This window comes from Silurus meridionalis, chromosome 8 (genome assembly GCF_014805685.1).
Source record: "Silurus meridionalis isolate SWU-2019-XX chromosome 8, ASM1480568v1, whole genome shotgun sequence".
Taxonomy (NCBI): Eukaryota; Metazoa; Chordata; class Actinopteri; order Siluriformes; family Siluridae; genus Silurus; species Silurus meridionalis.
The window spans coordinates 6260421-6276667 of NC_060891.1; the positions used below are offsets into that span (position 1 = coordinate 6260421).

Here is a 16247-nt window from a genome sequence, read left to right on the forward strand (position 1 = left end):
CATATTAATGTTTTCAAATGTAAACAAGGTCCTTGTATCTTCTGCTATACAATAAAAGTAATTTTAAAAACGCTTTTCATTTAATAATGTACAAAGTGATAAAATAAAAATGTTAGATAGCTACCTCTTCAGAGAAATGAAAAGCGTTTTAAAATTACTTTTATTGTTTTTTATCTTCTCTGTATAAGACGAAAATTGAAGAGCAGAAGATACAAGGACCTAGTTTACATTTGAAAACATTAATTCCCCAGTATCGCGTAGCTGCCACTCTTGGGCCCTTGAGCAAGGCCCTTAAACCCTCTTTGCTCCAGGGCCCAAGAGTGGCAGCTAAACGATACTGGGGAATGAACCCCCGACCTTCCGATCAGTAACCCGGCGCCTTAACCACTGGGGCTACCACTCCCCAATCAACCCTTTTTTTTTAGCTTTTGTTATTTTCCGTGCATCCACAAAGAAACGGAAAAATTTATTGTTTTTTACTACTTTGGTTCTGGAGTGTTAGAAGAACATTTAAACAACTGTTCCTTTTCATTTTTCAACTTCTCTTCTTTAACGAAGATTGAATGCCCATACATGGGCCTATTTAAATTGTACAATAAGAATTTTTCATAATTGTTGTTTTTCTTTCCTTGTCGCTCATTTACACCCGTTCTCTCCCTCCAATCTGTTGAGTTAAACATGTTCCTGAGGTACCAGACTTCAATGCTCCTGTCCATTTCTTCTTTCCTGCCTGATTGCGACACTGGTCAGCTAATTATGGATAATTTTATAAGCACTAAGATAAATTTAAATGGTATAACCCACTGCTGCTTTGGGACAATGTCCATTGTTAAAAGAGCTAGACAAATAAATATATATATCACCAATGTAATGTAAAGCCAGAAAAGATCATTCCAATACCTGCAGCCATATTCTCAACACAGGAGAACTGTACTTTGCTGTACACCCAGCAGAGGGCGATATTGGCCTGCTATTTGAGATAAACCATACACGTCTCTGAGCTGAAGTAGAGCTGCAGTTCACCTGCAGAGGTGTCCCCTGTACTAAAGTACAAACTTTTTAAATGATTATATAATTAATATAATCTGTAATGTGCCTTTCACTATAATACGCTTTGATAACATGAGGTGTTTTCAAAGAAACACACGTGACACCCTGTTAATAAGGTGTAAACGCACGTGAAGCAAAAAAAAAAAAAAAACACGTGCGAAAACGGTGAAAAAAACACTACAGAAGTGATCTTTTGTTTTGTAAATGATAGCAGCTGGGCTGTTAGTTCACTTTTTTAAATAAAACAATGACTTTACCACATGCATTTTATGAATCATTAAGAGCGGAAAAAGAGGAATGTCTGGCGTGTAAATTGCGGATTATGTGCCTTTGTGTAGTGACATCACTATGACTCACGGTGTGGGCGGGGCTTGTCTGCGCTTTCAGTAATTACAGAAGTGTAGTGGAATTGTCCGCCACATGTGCGGGGTTTGTGTGTGTGTTGAAATGAAGCGCAACATCTAAAGTGAGCAATGAATATATGCGAAAAGAGAATCGTGACATCAGTTGTGCTCGGTGTGAAGACCGGATCTGTGTGCGGTAAGTAAGTTACATTGCTTGAGGAATGTTGAGTAACAGATAAAGTGCGCACCCTGATACAGGTTTTTTCTTATTTTGCGTTGTTGTTTTTTTTGCCATTTTGTCCGACAAAAATACTCAAACTTTTACACACATACTTTTGCAGTAAGAACAAATGCCAAAACTACACAAAAGATTGCACATCTTTCTTTTGTTTTGCATTGTGTTTTCAATGAGTTAATAGATTGATGTATAAAGTAAAATAAAACAAAAGATAACTTAAACCTGTACTCTTAATGTTACCACCAAAACTAAAAATACCATACAGCCCCATTGTTAACTCCCCCTTTTTACTGGGAGTTTCAATGAAACTCAGTCCAAATACTGTCTGACTTTACAAATGTAAACTTCACATGTGACTTTTTGTCTTTAATAATCCTGTTTTAAAGGCTGATAATATCTGTAAAAAAAATAAATAAATATATATATATATATATATATATATATATATATATATATAGTGTGTGTGTGTGTGTGTGTGTGTGTGTGTGTGTGTGTGTGTTACAGATCTTATATTTTTTTACAGATTTTATCAGCCTTCAAAACAGGATTATTACAGACAAAGAGTCTCTCTCTCTCTCTCTCTCTCTCTCTCTCTCTCTCTCTCTATATATATATATATATATATATATATATATATATATATATAGCAAGGACAAGGAATTGGGTTCCAGCTGTTAGTGACTCAGAGTACAGACATAAAAACTATACATTCAGCTTGGACTATACAAGATAATACAGACAGTATGGCTATTAAATAGGGATACAGATTATATGACCGATCAGTAATGTACATAAAGTGTAAGAGTGCATGGTAGTGCAAATAACAGTATTGTGCGTCAGGTGTAATAAAGAGTTTACTATAGAACTTTGTACAATATACAGCAGCCATAGTGTGTAACATATATGGATAATGTGATGACTGACAGTTCTGATATATATACAATTCTTCACTCCAACACTTTGATTTATACTTTTCAGTGTTTATTCAGTACATTTATTTTTACAGTGGCTGAGCGAAAGTGTTCACTGGAATGGAAAGCTCAATACATTTTGGTTTTGAATTTTCTTTAAAAAAAAAAAAAAAAGAAGCAAGGTTTCATCTGTAATGCGTCACCAGGCTCTGTATCCAGACTCTGGAGAGCATTCACACTGGTTTGGCAAGGCCAGTAGTGACGGAACTGATAATGCATGTTTGCTTAAAAGCTTTTACTGCTGAACTTTGGTCAGGACCCGAGTTTACACGTATTGATTTATATCTAGGTATATAATGTGTGGATATTCAAATTTCATTTGCATACCAACATTTAGAGCTTGTGTTTATTTAACTTACTCATCTAAACATACACATCTGAATATATTTATTCATGGCCTTGGATTAATGTGGCAGGTTTGTCAGCCTTTTATTGACTTTTCACTTACAACAACTATACACTCCTCCCTGTTCACTGATCTTAATACAAATGTGTGTGTGAGGCTGGACAAACTTTCTCCTAGACATTTGTTTCACTTTTGCGTACAGGCAGAAAGTGGTACATGTTTCTCTTTGTTTTTATGGAGGGATTTGACATTCACACAACTGGTCATAAAATGTTTGAATTCTGAAGAATGAACTCCAGATGCTGTGCACTATAGCGGAGTGATGGAGCAAGAGATAGAGATTGTGAGAGAAAAACAGATTCACATGTTATTGTTTTAATTTTCCATGTAAGTGTGTGTTATTTTTTTGTCTAGTTTTGACAGACAGGCAGAGGATGTGTGAATGTCAGTTGGCACTGCTGGTTCAGTGTAATTGGGCCCAGCTGTTAAAAAAAAACCAGCCCAGTGTTTTTTTTCTTTTTTTTTTTGACCTTGACTACCTTAAAATTCCTTGTGGATTCACAGTGCAAGTCCGAAGTACTGTTTCACTGCCAGAGCTGTGGGTAAAAATGGAGTGGTGTGGAAAGTACACGACTGAGCAGAATTTTGTGTGAAAGGATTCTAGTTCTTTTTTTCTGGCTTTTAATACAGAAATCTCAAAACTTCAGAAATTGCTGAACTCCAGACAGCAGGTCTTTAAAATGCATTGGGTATGCTGTACCAATTTCAAGGCCAGTTTCTTTCTTCAGAAAGTCCCAGCATTGCTGTAAGGTATCTTTCCAGCCTTAACTATGCATCTGATAGCTAATGGTTCTGGGACTGTTTTAAATTGTTCTGTGGGGGCTAGATCTGACCGGAGGAAATTATCATTAAACCATTAGAGATTGCAAAGCAGGATGCATGCATGTCTATCTTGATGAGAGCATTAGGTAGATATTTTTTTGTTTTGTTTTTAAGTGTTTTGGCTTCTGCAATGTGCAAACAGAATCCCTCCTTTATTAAATTCCATGGGCTTGTAGGCATTGTTGGAAGTAAATAGACATGTTGATTTGTCTGTTTTGTATTTGTCTTTGCGTGCTTAAGGCGATTTGGTTAATTAGAGAGTGTGTGCATTGGGCTGTTTGGTTTGTGCCATAGTGGGTGTGTAAAAAACAGTGGGGTTTAAACAGACGGCAAGCAGCTGATCTGTGTCAGAGTTGAGCTGTCACAGGAAAAATGTGGGAAAGTGGACACTCCTTTTATATTGTGTATCGGTGTGGAGTGAGGAATTTTCTCTTTTGAAAAGGGGTGGGGGGGGTGATTGGTGTCTGAGGTAAAAACAAGGTCATCCAGGACAAACATGCACCACAGTGCTGAAATAATAAAACCTCTTTGGCTTGTGTTCGGCCAACAGTGGACACAGTTGCCAGGGCATACAATATTTTTGCAAAAGAGATCCAGCTATGGTATTTCTCTCAAAAGCTTTAATTGTGCAACTGGGATCCGGATCCTCAGAGATCCCTGGAATACGCCGCTGTTCCCATGGGTCCAGTCGAAATCTGGAGTTCAATGTGGCCTCACTGCAGCGGAAGACAAGTCTGGCGATTGGTCTATTTTTAGTGCAGCTCAGACTTTTGTTTGCCTGTCGGACGTATTTTAATTGAGGAAGTAATTGTCACTCCTTTGCCGAGAAAGGCTGTCTAGTGTTGCAGACACTGCCTTTGGTTGCAGTATATGTAGGTGACCGTTTGTTCAGACTTTGTATTGGGTTTCTCTATGACCAGTCAGTCACAATAATGAATTTGATTTAGATTTATTCATAATATTGTATTGTATTGTACTGTTGAAAACACAAAAAAAAACATTTTCATTTTCATCACTATTGTGCGATGTCAGCGTATCCATCATAATGTCCAGCTCTCATTCCTTTCTCAATATATTTCTGAGATTACACTTATGTTTTTTCACCATAAGTCTTATCTAAAACATTTCTTTGTAGATAAAAAAAGCTCCCTTGGGAGTCTTTCTTTTACAAATGCACAGACTTGGGCAACAAAGGCAGATACTTAACATTCTTTTCATGTTAGGCAGATAATTAGGATGGAGGATTTTGCAAAAAGCTCATTCTTGCTCTTTTGGGGAGCATTATTGCTCCAGGAACAGCATGTCACAAAGGATGAAGGGTCTATTTAGTTTTACTTAGCCTGTTCTCAATAAAATAACCCTCTCATATTTAGATCCAGCTCTTGCTGTAGCACTTGTGCTTGTAAATGAGAATAGCATCTGTTTTTGTCCAACCTGCAGAAAAAAAAGATTACTGGACAAAAAGCCAAGAGAGATCAGAGTCCATCTGACTCTAATTAGAGCACAACTCCTTGATATGCACTAGTTTAGTTGTGGTTTTTGGGGGGGGCAGCTGTTTTACAGGTCACATAGTGGTTAGCATGTTTTATCAGCTGGAGGAACAAATGCTCTCTAGTTGCAGTTGACTCAGTGCCAGTTACACATCTGTTTGTGCTATGTGGTGTTTTATTGATCTTGGCTTCTAATTGCAGCAACAAAATGTGACAGAAAATAAAACACAACTAATAGATAATAAGTAGCTCTGATGTATCTACAACGTCTTTATTATTTTGAAGATTTAAACAAATATTTAAAATTTTGAACTCTTTTTTATAAGGTATCAAAGTAGGTATAGATTAATTATATGGACAAAGGTTTGCAGACCCGGGACCATAAATTTTGCATGTGCTTATTGCTTTCTGCTGTTATAATAACCTCCACTCTCCTGGGAAAATATACTAGATTTTGGAGTGTGGTTGTGGAGACTGATATGAGGGTGAGGGGGTCTAGAGTGCAATCAGCATTCCAATTCATTCCAGAGGTGTTTAGTAGGTTTCGGTTCAAAGCTCTGTAGCAAGCCACTAAAGATCTTCTATTTCCCCCAATTTAAACAATATTAATGGAGCTTGCTGTGTGCATTGGGCCATTGTCATAGTTCTTGTGAAGGGAAAATTGAACACTTCCACATACTAAGACGTCCTATACTTTGTGGTTTAGTTAAGAACGACATATGGCTGGAAAATACTTTTGAATATATATTGTATAACTTTTCCCATTTTGTATCGTGCACTAGGATTTATGGAGTTGATTGACTGTTATGCAGGCATACAGAAGACATTTTCGGATGTGGTGCTGTCCCGATCTTACTGGCTATGTGGAGTTTTGCACATTTAAATTATGTCCCTGGGTTCCTCTGAGGGTTTTTGATTTTATCTATGACAAACTTTCTGGTACAGGGATTGATTTTGGTGTGTGTGTGTTTGTTGCTATGTAATGGTTTCAGGGAACTTTCAAATATTTTGACTCGGGTTCCCAGGATAGGATCTGGAATCACCTCAACCCTGACTAGGATAAAGTGATTAGATGAATAAATGATTTTTGAGTAGTTGTTGCTGAAAAAGTACTCACTTAAAAAAAAAAAAGGTCTTAGTAGGATTTTTTTTTTCACTTGGTTGTAAAAACTAGTGCTTTTAGCAGCAGTAATTCAATAGTTCTCTCTCTTTTTTGTGAATGTTTCACAAAAGCATAAATAGCCTTGGACACATTGTGACCTGCCCCCTGCATATTTATGGAGGAGTTGTCCTGAGGTCATGCCATAAACAACATTTAAAGGGACTCTGACTCCTTTTTGCACTCCAGTCTGCCTACTATATGCACTTTTTAAAATCTGTTAGTGAAAGGTGAATGCCGGGAGTTAAACCGTTTAAATGAATGTGTTTGGGTTTGGTAAGGCAGTGTGCAGTAAGACATGTGCGTGCACACACACACACACACACACACACACACGCTTAGCCTCTCAGAGGTAATTGCCAAACCTCTTGTGAATGTTAGTTTTGGTGGAGCAGGTTGTCATCTCATAGCAGAGCTCAGTGATTACACTGAGGAACAATGCAGCACTTAATCCCTAAAGAATTCCTGCTGATGTGATCTTTGATCTTGTTCTTGTTTCGAAAGGCAGAAGCTCACAGGAATAGCGGGAGAGCAGAGAAGTTTACAAGGCTGTTCTCCAGAATTAATTGAATTGAAAAACAGGGAACTTATTTTGTTTTTTCAAAGGTTCATTATTGATACTGGAAAGTCTTCTACTCAACCCCTTTTAATAGACCTGTTCATGATCTTGCTGTAGTGATTCAACAAGCCACTCAGACCCATAGATTTTCCGCTCTTGCCTTACACTGAGAGAGCAAACTTAAACTTTCTGCCTTTGACTTTGAGCTACATTGTCCTTTAGACACTTGTCCTTTGTTTTGGGGCTTTTCCCTGGCAAAACTGATTAGATAGGCAGATTAAACTTTGCTGTTTGCATATTGTGATCTTACATAGTGTGAGTAACATTTGGAGCATGCATTCAAACTCCAGAAATGTATGTCTGGACCAGGGGTTGCATATCTGTCTATCCATCCATCCATACATACATACATACATACACACATACAAAAACTCCATCTATCCCTTTAATTTTATTCCAGCACATGCATCTGAACGTTCATGGCTTGGTCTGTAATGTTTAGTGCATTCCTGTGTTGTAGACTTCAAGGTGAGTTTTAGTTAATCATTAATTCATTATTTTGGTGTACACTTCTATCAATAGTCAGTGTTCTAATATTTCTGCGGATAATTTTTAAAACTAGGTCTGCTCTATAGATAAATGTTGTTTTATGAAAATAATTCATGTAAAAATGTAATTGGGGAATTGTTTGTTTTTGTTTGGCTTAAGCATATATTAGATCTGCTCATCAGCACAAGTATATTCAGTCCTGCTCTGGAAAGCATCAGAGCTGCAGTTCTGCCAGCCCACTGGTTTTCTCTGCCCACTGACAGATATACAGTGAGGTGGCAAGTGGCTGGCACAAGCTAATACAGAACACTGATTTACTCTGTGCACTGGAATGGCAGGAATTTCCCGCTCTCTGGCCGATAACACTCTGTAGCCATTTCCCTCAGAATGGAGGGCAAAGCAGGGGGCAGGTGGAATGCACAGCTCTGTGTTAACTTCAAAGATCAGAATGCCTGAGTCCTAAATTAAGGGCCATATAGAAAGACAAATTTTGTCAAAATATTTGGATTGAAGTTGCATTAGAAGTCTTTAAGGGAAGATAAAAGTGGGTTGTGTTTGTTTTTATTATTATTGCTGTAGTTGATATGATTATGGGTGCTTAAATGACGTTATTTTGAATATACTTGTGACTTGCTGGAACAAATTCTGAAACTGTTCAATTAGAGAAGGCTCCATTGAGAAAGCCTATTATTATTATTATTAATGAAGAGATTTTTTTTGAAGCCAACACATGAGCTTCATAACATACTTAAGTATAGTCAGTGGCTGTTTCAAGAGAATCATTGGAAGTCTTGAATTAAGGTTAAGCCTCATTGGAGCAGTGAATGCTGCAAAATGTCAGACTTTTTTGTTTTGTTATAGCTTTAATATACTATATGTACAAAAGTGTGTGAACATTTTTAAACCACATTTTTAAAAAACAAGATTTGTATGTGATTTTTGAACATCCCATTCCACATTTAGTCCCCATTGAGTGTGGAGTGTGGAGCAGGCCACTCAAGATCTTCCACATCAACCAATGTAAACCATATCCTCATAGAGCTTGCTTTGTGCACATGGACATTGGCATGCTGAAGCAGGTTTCGGGTCATGATGTGAAGGGAAAATGTAATGCTACCACATCCAAAGACATCTTATACAATTGTGTGCCTCCAACTTTGGGGTAATCGTTTGGGAAGAACTACATATGGCTGGAAAAGTTAAAATGCTTTTGTCTTTATAGTGTAGTTTGAAAAAGACTAAATGTGTACGGGATCTCTGCTACCGGTTTTAACATTGCCACCAAAATCTTCACACATCATATGTAAACACTCTTCATAGTACCGTAAATGACTAGCCATATAACTTTGAACAGTATTTTACCAATATATAACCTGATATAAACCAGTGTTGTTAGGACTTTGAGCAGCACTGTAGGCACCAGATAACATTTTTAAACAAAATATTATGAGTTAAACAAATGTAAGCTTCCTTTATGTCACCAATTTGAGGATTGTTTTGCTTTTGCAGTGTCTGAAGCTTGAGTGACATGCCAGAGAAGTCTCGTCACGGCCGTCAACATCAGGTCTCAATGGGTGAAGGTGAGTTTTTGTATTTCTGTGTTTTTGTGCTGTTAAAAAAAAACAGACACTATTTATTTATATTTATATAGATTTCACATGTAGGGAACCTGCGATGCAGAGGGAATAGCACAGCATTGGGCCTCCTAGCCTACAGCAAATCTTAAGCTCTTGCTCTCAACATCAGCAGGTTGGCCGTCTGTTATTCCACATAAATGTACCTTCATACACAAGCAAAATGGAAACTATAACACTAAAGCAGTTTTTTTGAGCTGTAAACAATAATTCAGTAGAAAACAAAGGTTAATTGTATAACATTTTTAAAAGAAAGAGTTTTGTTTAAAACAGTTAATGTCATAAAATATGGTTAGAGGAAAAAGAAGTTGGTCTTTGCATCATTAAACATGCTCTGTGAAAGTAGTTTGTTCCCACCAAAAGTTATAGAGTTACCAAAAGATTGACTCTTTATTTTTTTTGACTAGGATTCATCCACATATATCATAAAACACATTTAAAGAACAGCAGTGTGTAAATACCAAGTCTACATCCCCAGAGTGGAATTTTGATTTTTCTTTACTTGTACACATCCACATCATCCAGCAATAAGTCTTTCTTTTGGCTGGTTGGTGAATGTGCTTGGCACTGGCACTGACATACCACTTGTCAAAGAATGCCAATATGTCACTGGCTCCATCTCCTCTCTCCTGTTTCATAATCGACAGGGCCCAAAAAGAGCACATGGGGCTAGGAAAAGGAGAGTCCTACCTAGTTTTACACAATGACTGCTTCATTCACCACCATCTCTGAATACACCAGGCTTTGTTCTAGGATTAATAAATGACAGGTCGAGATGGTAAAAGGGAATGCTGGGCTTCAAGAAAGAATCTGAGGAAAAAATGCAGATGGTTGGTTGTGGTTGAGATGAAGAAAAAAAGAAATAGCAGAGAGTAATTTAGACTTGTTCCACTGTCTTGTCTAGCAGTTAAATTAAAGTTAATGTCTTTAAGACATTAGTCCAGGTGGTCATGTTTGGTCTGTAAAAAAATGTAGATTACATCAGTCTACACATTGCAGAGGAATTAAAGTGGCATTGGTCTAACAGAAAATCGATCTTTCTGCTCTTTCTTATTCCAAAAGCCTGATTCATTAAACTTGACTCCAGATCTAGATGATGTCTTCAGCAGAATGATAACAATCCAAAGCCTTCATGACTCATTCACCACATTCCACACCACATATCTTTGGGGCCAGGGTCTGCTAAAAATCTCCTCTATTCAGCTGTGATTAGAGAAGAATAGCATATGCCCCATGCATGAATGCTGCAGTCTTGCAAAGCCAAATGATGAAAGAGGGCTTTGGACAGGAATTTACTGTCTTTTTATTGCAGTGATGCGCAGCCTATTCTCTCCCACTATTTCTGTTGCTTATTTTGTCGCATCACAGTGGCTTTATCTTTCTAAAAAACTTTTCTCAGTGGATCAGTCTGATTAGCTTTTGACTTTCTGTTTGTCTATTGCCACTTTTGTTAAGAACTGCTAGTTTGTCTGTGGCGAAAGAACTATTGATAACGCTTGGGGGTGTTTAGTGTGAGAGGGAAGGCACTTATTGTGAACATTAGCTTAATGAGGCATTCCATGTAGCCATGGCGATATCCTCCAACTATCCCTTTAAAACTGGGAGTAAGTTGCCTCGACCAAGTTGTGGAGTTTTTAGCCTCATCCTTCAACAGAACATGTCCTTTTGGCTGCATTCTCATTTCTCACCTTGCAGGGTGAGGATCCAATGTGGCTTTTTAGCCTCACTAGTAAAGTTTGCAATGAGCTTACACCTCTACATCCTTTCCACCCAACAGATGGCCTATGTTGGTGGAAGGAAATGGAGATTTGAATAGAGGTACTTCAGAAAGGGGCAGGAAGGTCTATGTAATACCACTGGGGTTAATTGTTTCTATAGGCTCCTGCTGTTCTTATGGAAAGTTGCTTGATTGTTCTGGGTTTTAGCATGGAGCCTTTTGAAGGAGTCCACCATGGGGAAAGATTTTTTTTTGTTGTTAAATTAAACAATGGTAATGTATTTGATGCATGGGCTGTATGATGGTTTAGGGTTACACTCATGTTAGAAAGTACCTTTCTCTGTGGAATCTCTCATGCATTACAAGGTGATTATTACCTGGTTGTCAAGAAGTATTACCTACTGCCAAGAAGATGTAGAATTGAATTATTGTTCAGGCTAACCACTATTTTCTGTGATGTTTTCGAGAAGCTGAATGTTCCTTGGGCTTTGTCAACAATTTTCAGTCCGTTGCTATCTGGGTATTTGGCTTTGTTCCTCCCTGAGCCCTGCAATCTTTACAAATTATAAGGCAGAAGTGGAGATGCAAACACTAAATGGTTTTAAATTGCTGGGTTTGCATGAAGATAACAGTGAGATATGATGTTTCAGTTCTGTGGTATAATGTGGATGCTTGAACTGAATGCTCTGTCAAAGTTAGAGCTAGTGTTGATGGTATGTGATGGTCTGTGAACTGTGTGTGTTTGAAGAGAGAGATAAAGTTATGACCATATGGCAAGCACATGGGCTGTGTCTTAGCTAGTATTTTTTTCGTCTTATAAGCATATGACCAACTTTCTGGTTTTTAATCTGGGATGTTTAAAGAAAGTGTTTAGTCTTATACATGTATATTTATGAACTGGATGAATGACTATTCTGTAAAATCCACCTTCATTGTAAAAATCAGCTTGTGTATAGAGGTAAGACTGTAAGGCTGAAGTGCACTAAAATTCAAAAAAAGTGGACTACAGCATGGTGTGTTGATCCTGAATCAACTTTTTTGTCTGCCACCTTAGCATCTCTAAGAGAATAACTTTTTTTTTTTTGCTTCTGATTCCAGTTGCATGCTCTACTGCTACCACCTGAAAAGGGCCATTGTTTTCATGAAGCGCCAGTCCTTTGTACCTTCTCATGTCAAGAACTTTGGAGTGTCTGAGATTAAATTAGAAGCGTGTATTTGAGACAACTGGTTTTGTAGTCATTAGGTAATTTGAGAAGTGATTAAAGAAATTGGTTTCTCTGAGCATTTTGTGCCAGTTCCTTATTTTTATGGACACCATGGTGATTGAATCATTGTTTTCTTTTTCCACATACACATATTGTACTAATCTTGAGCTCATTTCGCTACATGCTCTCTAGAACATCTGTCCTTTCCCCTTGGGTGGGTCTTGCTCTACAGTATGAGCATTAGCATTCTTTTTTGCATTTTTGTCCTACATGCTAGTTAAATAATATTATTCACAGGCCCATTTTGTTGTTTTACACCAGGCAATTTAATGCCAGACTGACTAAGAACACAATTTCACAATTTGCTCTGAAGAAGGAAGTGAGAAATCCTACAAATACATTTTGGTATTAAAAAAAAAAAAAAAGCAATTGTCTAGTTTATTTTTGTTTTGTGGAGGTGTGGAGCAAATCCTGCATCAAAGGTAGAGGAAAGGTATCATCAATTTAAAACTGCAATTAAAAACCTGGTTTAATAAAAACTGCTCCATCTAATAAATCTTCATACCCATTTTGGAAAACTTGTTTTTCCTATTTAAATTGCACAACTATAATTTGTAAGTTCTCTGCTTGCTTCTCTTTACTGCCTTTCATTCTTGCGTGAAAGGTTATGGTAAAATTAGCAGAATTATCGCTATTTTGAGTCCCACGCTTTATGGAAAGCAAATGATGCAAAAGATACCACAGAGATCCACATGAAAGCCAGTCATATACTCATGGAGCTATCACTCACCTCTGTGATGTCACTGTATGTTTTTTTACCAGGCTGAGATTTGCATGAGGCTGATTCCCTGTCCTTAAATTTCCCTGTAAGTGCATGTTACCACTGCCTATGGTTCCTGATTCCAACAGAAAAGATCATGTGGAAGAACATCTTTGTACATTTTGCATTTTCCACAAGCTGAGGCCAGGGAGATTTTTTTTTTGTTTGGCTGCTACATTATTCGGCTATATTGAGTGAACATTTCCTGAAATTCAATATAAGGTAAACAGTTAATGGTCTGCTTTATTGGGTAGTTTGTATGGAATAGTAGTTTGAGGTTTAATGAGGATGAATAACTGTATAAGGATTGTTTAAATGGTGTGCTGAAGGAGTGTCTTGATATCTTGGGGTGTGGCATTGTCTCCTCGATCGGCTCACATTAGTCAGATTATAGCTCATGCCCTGAAGTTTGGGAGTTGACTGGCAACTTTCAGAGAGTACCTTTTTGTAACTTGGCAGGAATATCTTATTTATCATGTGTCTGCAGTTTGTCATCTTTAATAGTTTATATCTGGTTTAAACAGACAGCAGTTTTCCGTTTACCTCCCTCTCTAGGTATGTTAATGTCTTTTACTTCTGTGAATCTATGTTTTTAGCATGCATGTCAGTATATGTGTTTATACTTAAGTACACAAAGTTGTATGGGTGCGTTGCTGAACTATTTACTATTTCCTGATCAGACGTTGTTCATTATGATCACATCCTAAGAAAAATTTGATTGTTTCCTCTTTTATTCTACCTTATGTCACTCTATGTTTTTGATCTTTTTGATGTTTTCACGTTTGTCCAACGTGAAGACTCCATGGTAACCGCTTTGACTGTGTGGAAAATTTCGGTGCGACGAACAAAACCAGCATTCATGTGTTGAAATTTGCATGGCATGTCCATACAGCCAGCAAGATACATCCTGGAGCAAACCATAGAGTTTGATATTTATGAGTCGGCTTTTTGTTCTACATCAGTTGTGGTTATGGTAAAAAAGAAATGTGGCTTCTTTATAGTTGTTCTGCATGGTTTATGCAGCGTGTCATTTGTAGATTTAAGAAACACCTGGCATCCAGGTAAGAAATTTGAGACAGCTGTCACCAAACTGTGAATCATATTTTTGGGGAATGCTTGAGAACTTCTGTGATTGTCATCACTTGGTTCTTCAATTTTGTTTATGCTGAAACAGTAACCTTGCGGGTTGACAAACAAAGGCCTTTAATATTAACAAGTGATGGCATGATTTAATTTTTTTTTTTTCAAAGGCCAAAACTGAATTGTAGAGCTTAGGGTGATACTGATATACAATTTGTTAATAACTAATTAGCTGTAAAAAAAAAAAAAAGTGTAAAGAAAAATGTAAAAATCAATCATATAAAATTACCATACTAAACATGCTCAAACCCTACTCTACAAAGAACGTGCCATAAACAAAACAGCTTTGTTTGGAAACGTAGTCTTTAATTTTTTTTAGAGACATATGAATGATTAGCTTTAACCTAACAAACATATACATTTACAGATGTACAGATTTTATTTTAACTGAAAAACTCAGCTTTACATTCTCTTGGCAAACATACAATTAGTTTCTCCAAACAATCAGTTAAATTACTTTGCCTGCTAATATTGTAAAATTTGGCAAAGGTGTTCTTTGGAAGTTGTAGATTTCTTTGACCTTGCAAAGCAATTTATCCGCATTCCATGATAGATAATACTCCAGCTGACTATTCACTGTCTATGAATAATGCTTACAGATGTTGGACGTATGCTTCAGGTCATTGTCTCATTGTATGCTGGAGTTGGCTCCAATTAGCTACAGTCCAGGAACAATTGCATGGTGCTGATGTATGTTCAGTATCTGTTTCACTTGTAATAAGTCATCAGTCTTCCCTGCTCCAACCCCCTCCCCCTTTCACCTCCATGTTTGACTGTTGGTGTGAGGCAGTCTGCTAACAACTTCTTTGAAAATAAATAAATATTACTGGGAAATTGTGTGTAAAATTTAATTGTTTGCAATAAATAAACACATCGTTGTATTATGCTGTTAAATAGCTAACTCATTTTTGCTGTGGTAACTTGGGAGGCTACTCTTACTATCACTTGCCCAACTTTATGTAGCGATACATTTCATTATGTTGTCCTTCCCACAATATGTCAGGCTCCTTTTGGCAAAGTTAGGATTGTTGTCTTCCTGTAAATCTGACCATTTCTTTGCTGATATAAATTGGCTTAATACTGACATACTGTAGATACTAAATTGATAAGTGCTATCTAGTATTAATAAACTTTATCAAGTTAATCAAGTCAGTAAATACTAAAACTGTCTAGTTAATTCCCAACAGGAATTTTGGGAGCACTTAACTGAAATAACTCACTATTGGGGGGTTTATATAGGAGGTTAAACACACTTTTAGAATACTACACTGGCCTGAATTAGAGTTAATAATTACATGACTTGTTTTTTTTCCCCTTCTCATAGATTTTTGTAAGGATAATGTTGTTTCCTTCGTGCTCCCTGTGCGAAGATGTGATAAGGAATCAGGCTTTAGATGTTAAGAGTAAAATGAGATTATGGCTACACAAAGACATTTGATGGTTAGACTAAAGGATTACATTTCTAAAACACACACACACACACGCACATACATCACCGTTCACAGCTATACCAGGAAACCAGTAATCCTACTTTAGATAGTTTTAGTTATAGAGCTACACATATATTTTGGTAAACTTTATAAATATCCTTTTATACTGAACACTCATTTTTCCAATGGAACTGAAAGTCACGGTGCTTCCTGTAACCTGAAATCACCTTTCTCAGCTATCTGTGGATATTGTGTAACGAAAAGTTTGCCTGCAGGTTGAAATAAAACAAGTCTGTGAGTCAATTCTCTGACCTATATCCATTTCCTGCTCATCTTAGTAGACATCAGCTTTGCCATGTCCGTGCATGTCTCAGTCGGATGTCTGGACAGAATTGCTCACTGTTCTTCATTCCCTTTTTGGTCTGCTGTTCTTTTAGCCCTTGTTTCAGCATTCAGTTTTGTTCATGTGAGATGAAAAAAATGAGTTTCTGGAAAGTGTCCTTGCTGTGAAAGAATGTAAATTGATCCTCTGTCAGGTGTGAGGAATTTTGTTGTTGGCTCCAGAATTTGGCCACCTGCAAAGAAGGCCTTTTTTAAAACACATAGGCTAATGATTAGCTACTTCTCAGCCGTTTTTCCCCCCCAGTCTGGATTAAATGTACTTTAATGTATGCAGACAGTATGTTCCAATTTAATTCATAGCCAGAATACAA

At 37.2% G+C, this 16247-nt stretch overlaps 1 protein-coding gene across 6 annotated transcripts in view; it reads left to right on the plus strand.

The window, feature by feature from the left end:
* The first annotated feature begins 1442 nt into the window (after positions 1-1442).
* LOC124389773 (pleckstrin homology domain-containing family G member 3) overlaps positions 1443-16247 on the plus strand; it is a 43950-nt gene continuing 29145 nt past the window's right edge. For 4 of the 6 annotated variants that reach the window (XM_046855248.1, XM_046855251.1, XM_046855249.1 and 1 more), the window contains exons 1-2: positions 1443-1590; positions 9098-9168. In XM_046855248.1, coding sequence (XP_046711204.1) covers positions 9117-9168 — 52 coding nt within the window. In that variant the 5' untranslated portion in view covers positions 1443-1590; positions 9098-9116. Of the gene's footprint in view, positions 1591-9097; positions 9169-13362; positions 13520-16247 lie in introns of those variants that run through there. The other 2 variants (XM_046855252.1, XM_046855253.1) reach the window with 2 other exon arrangements.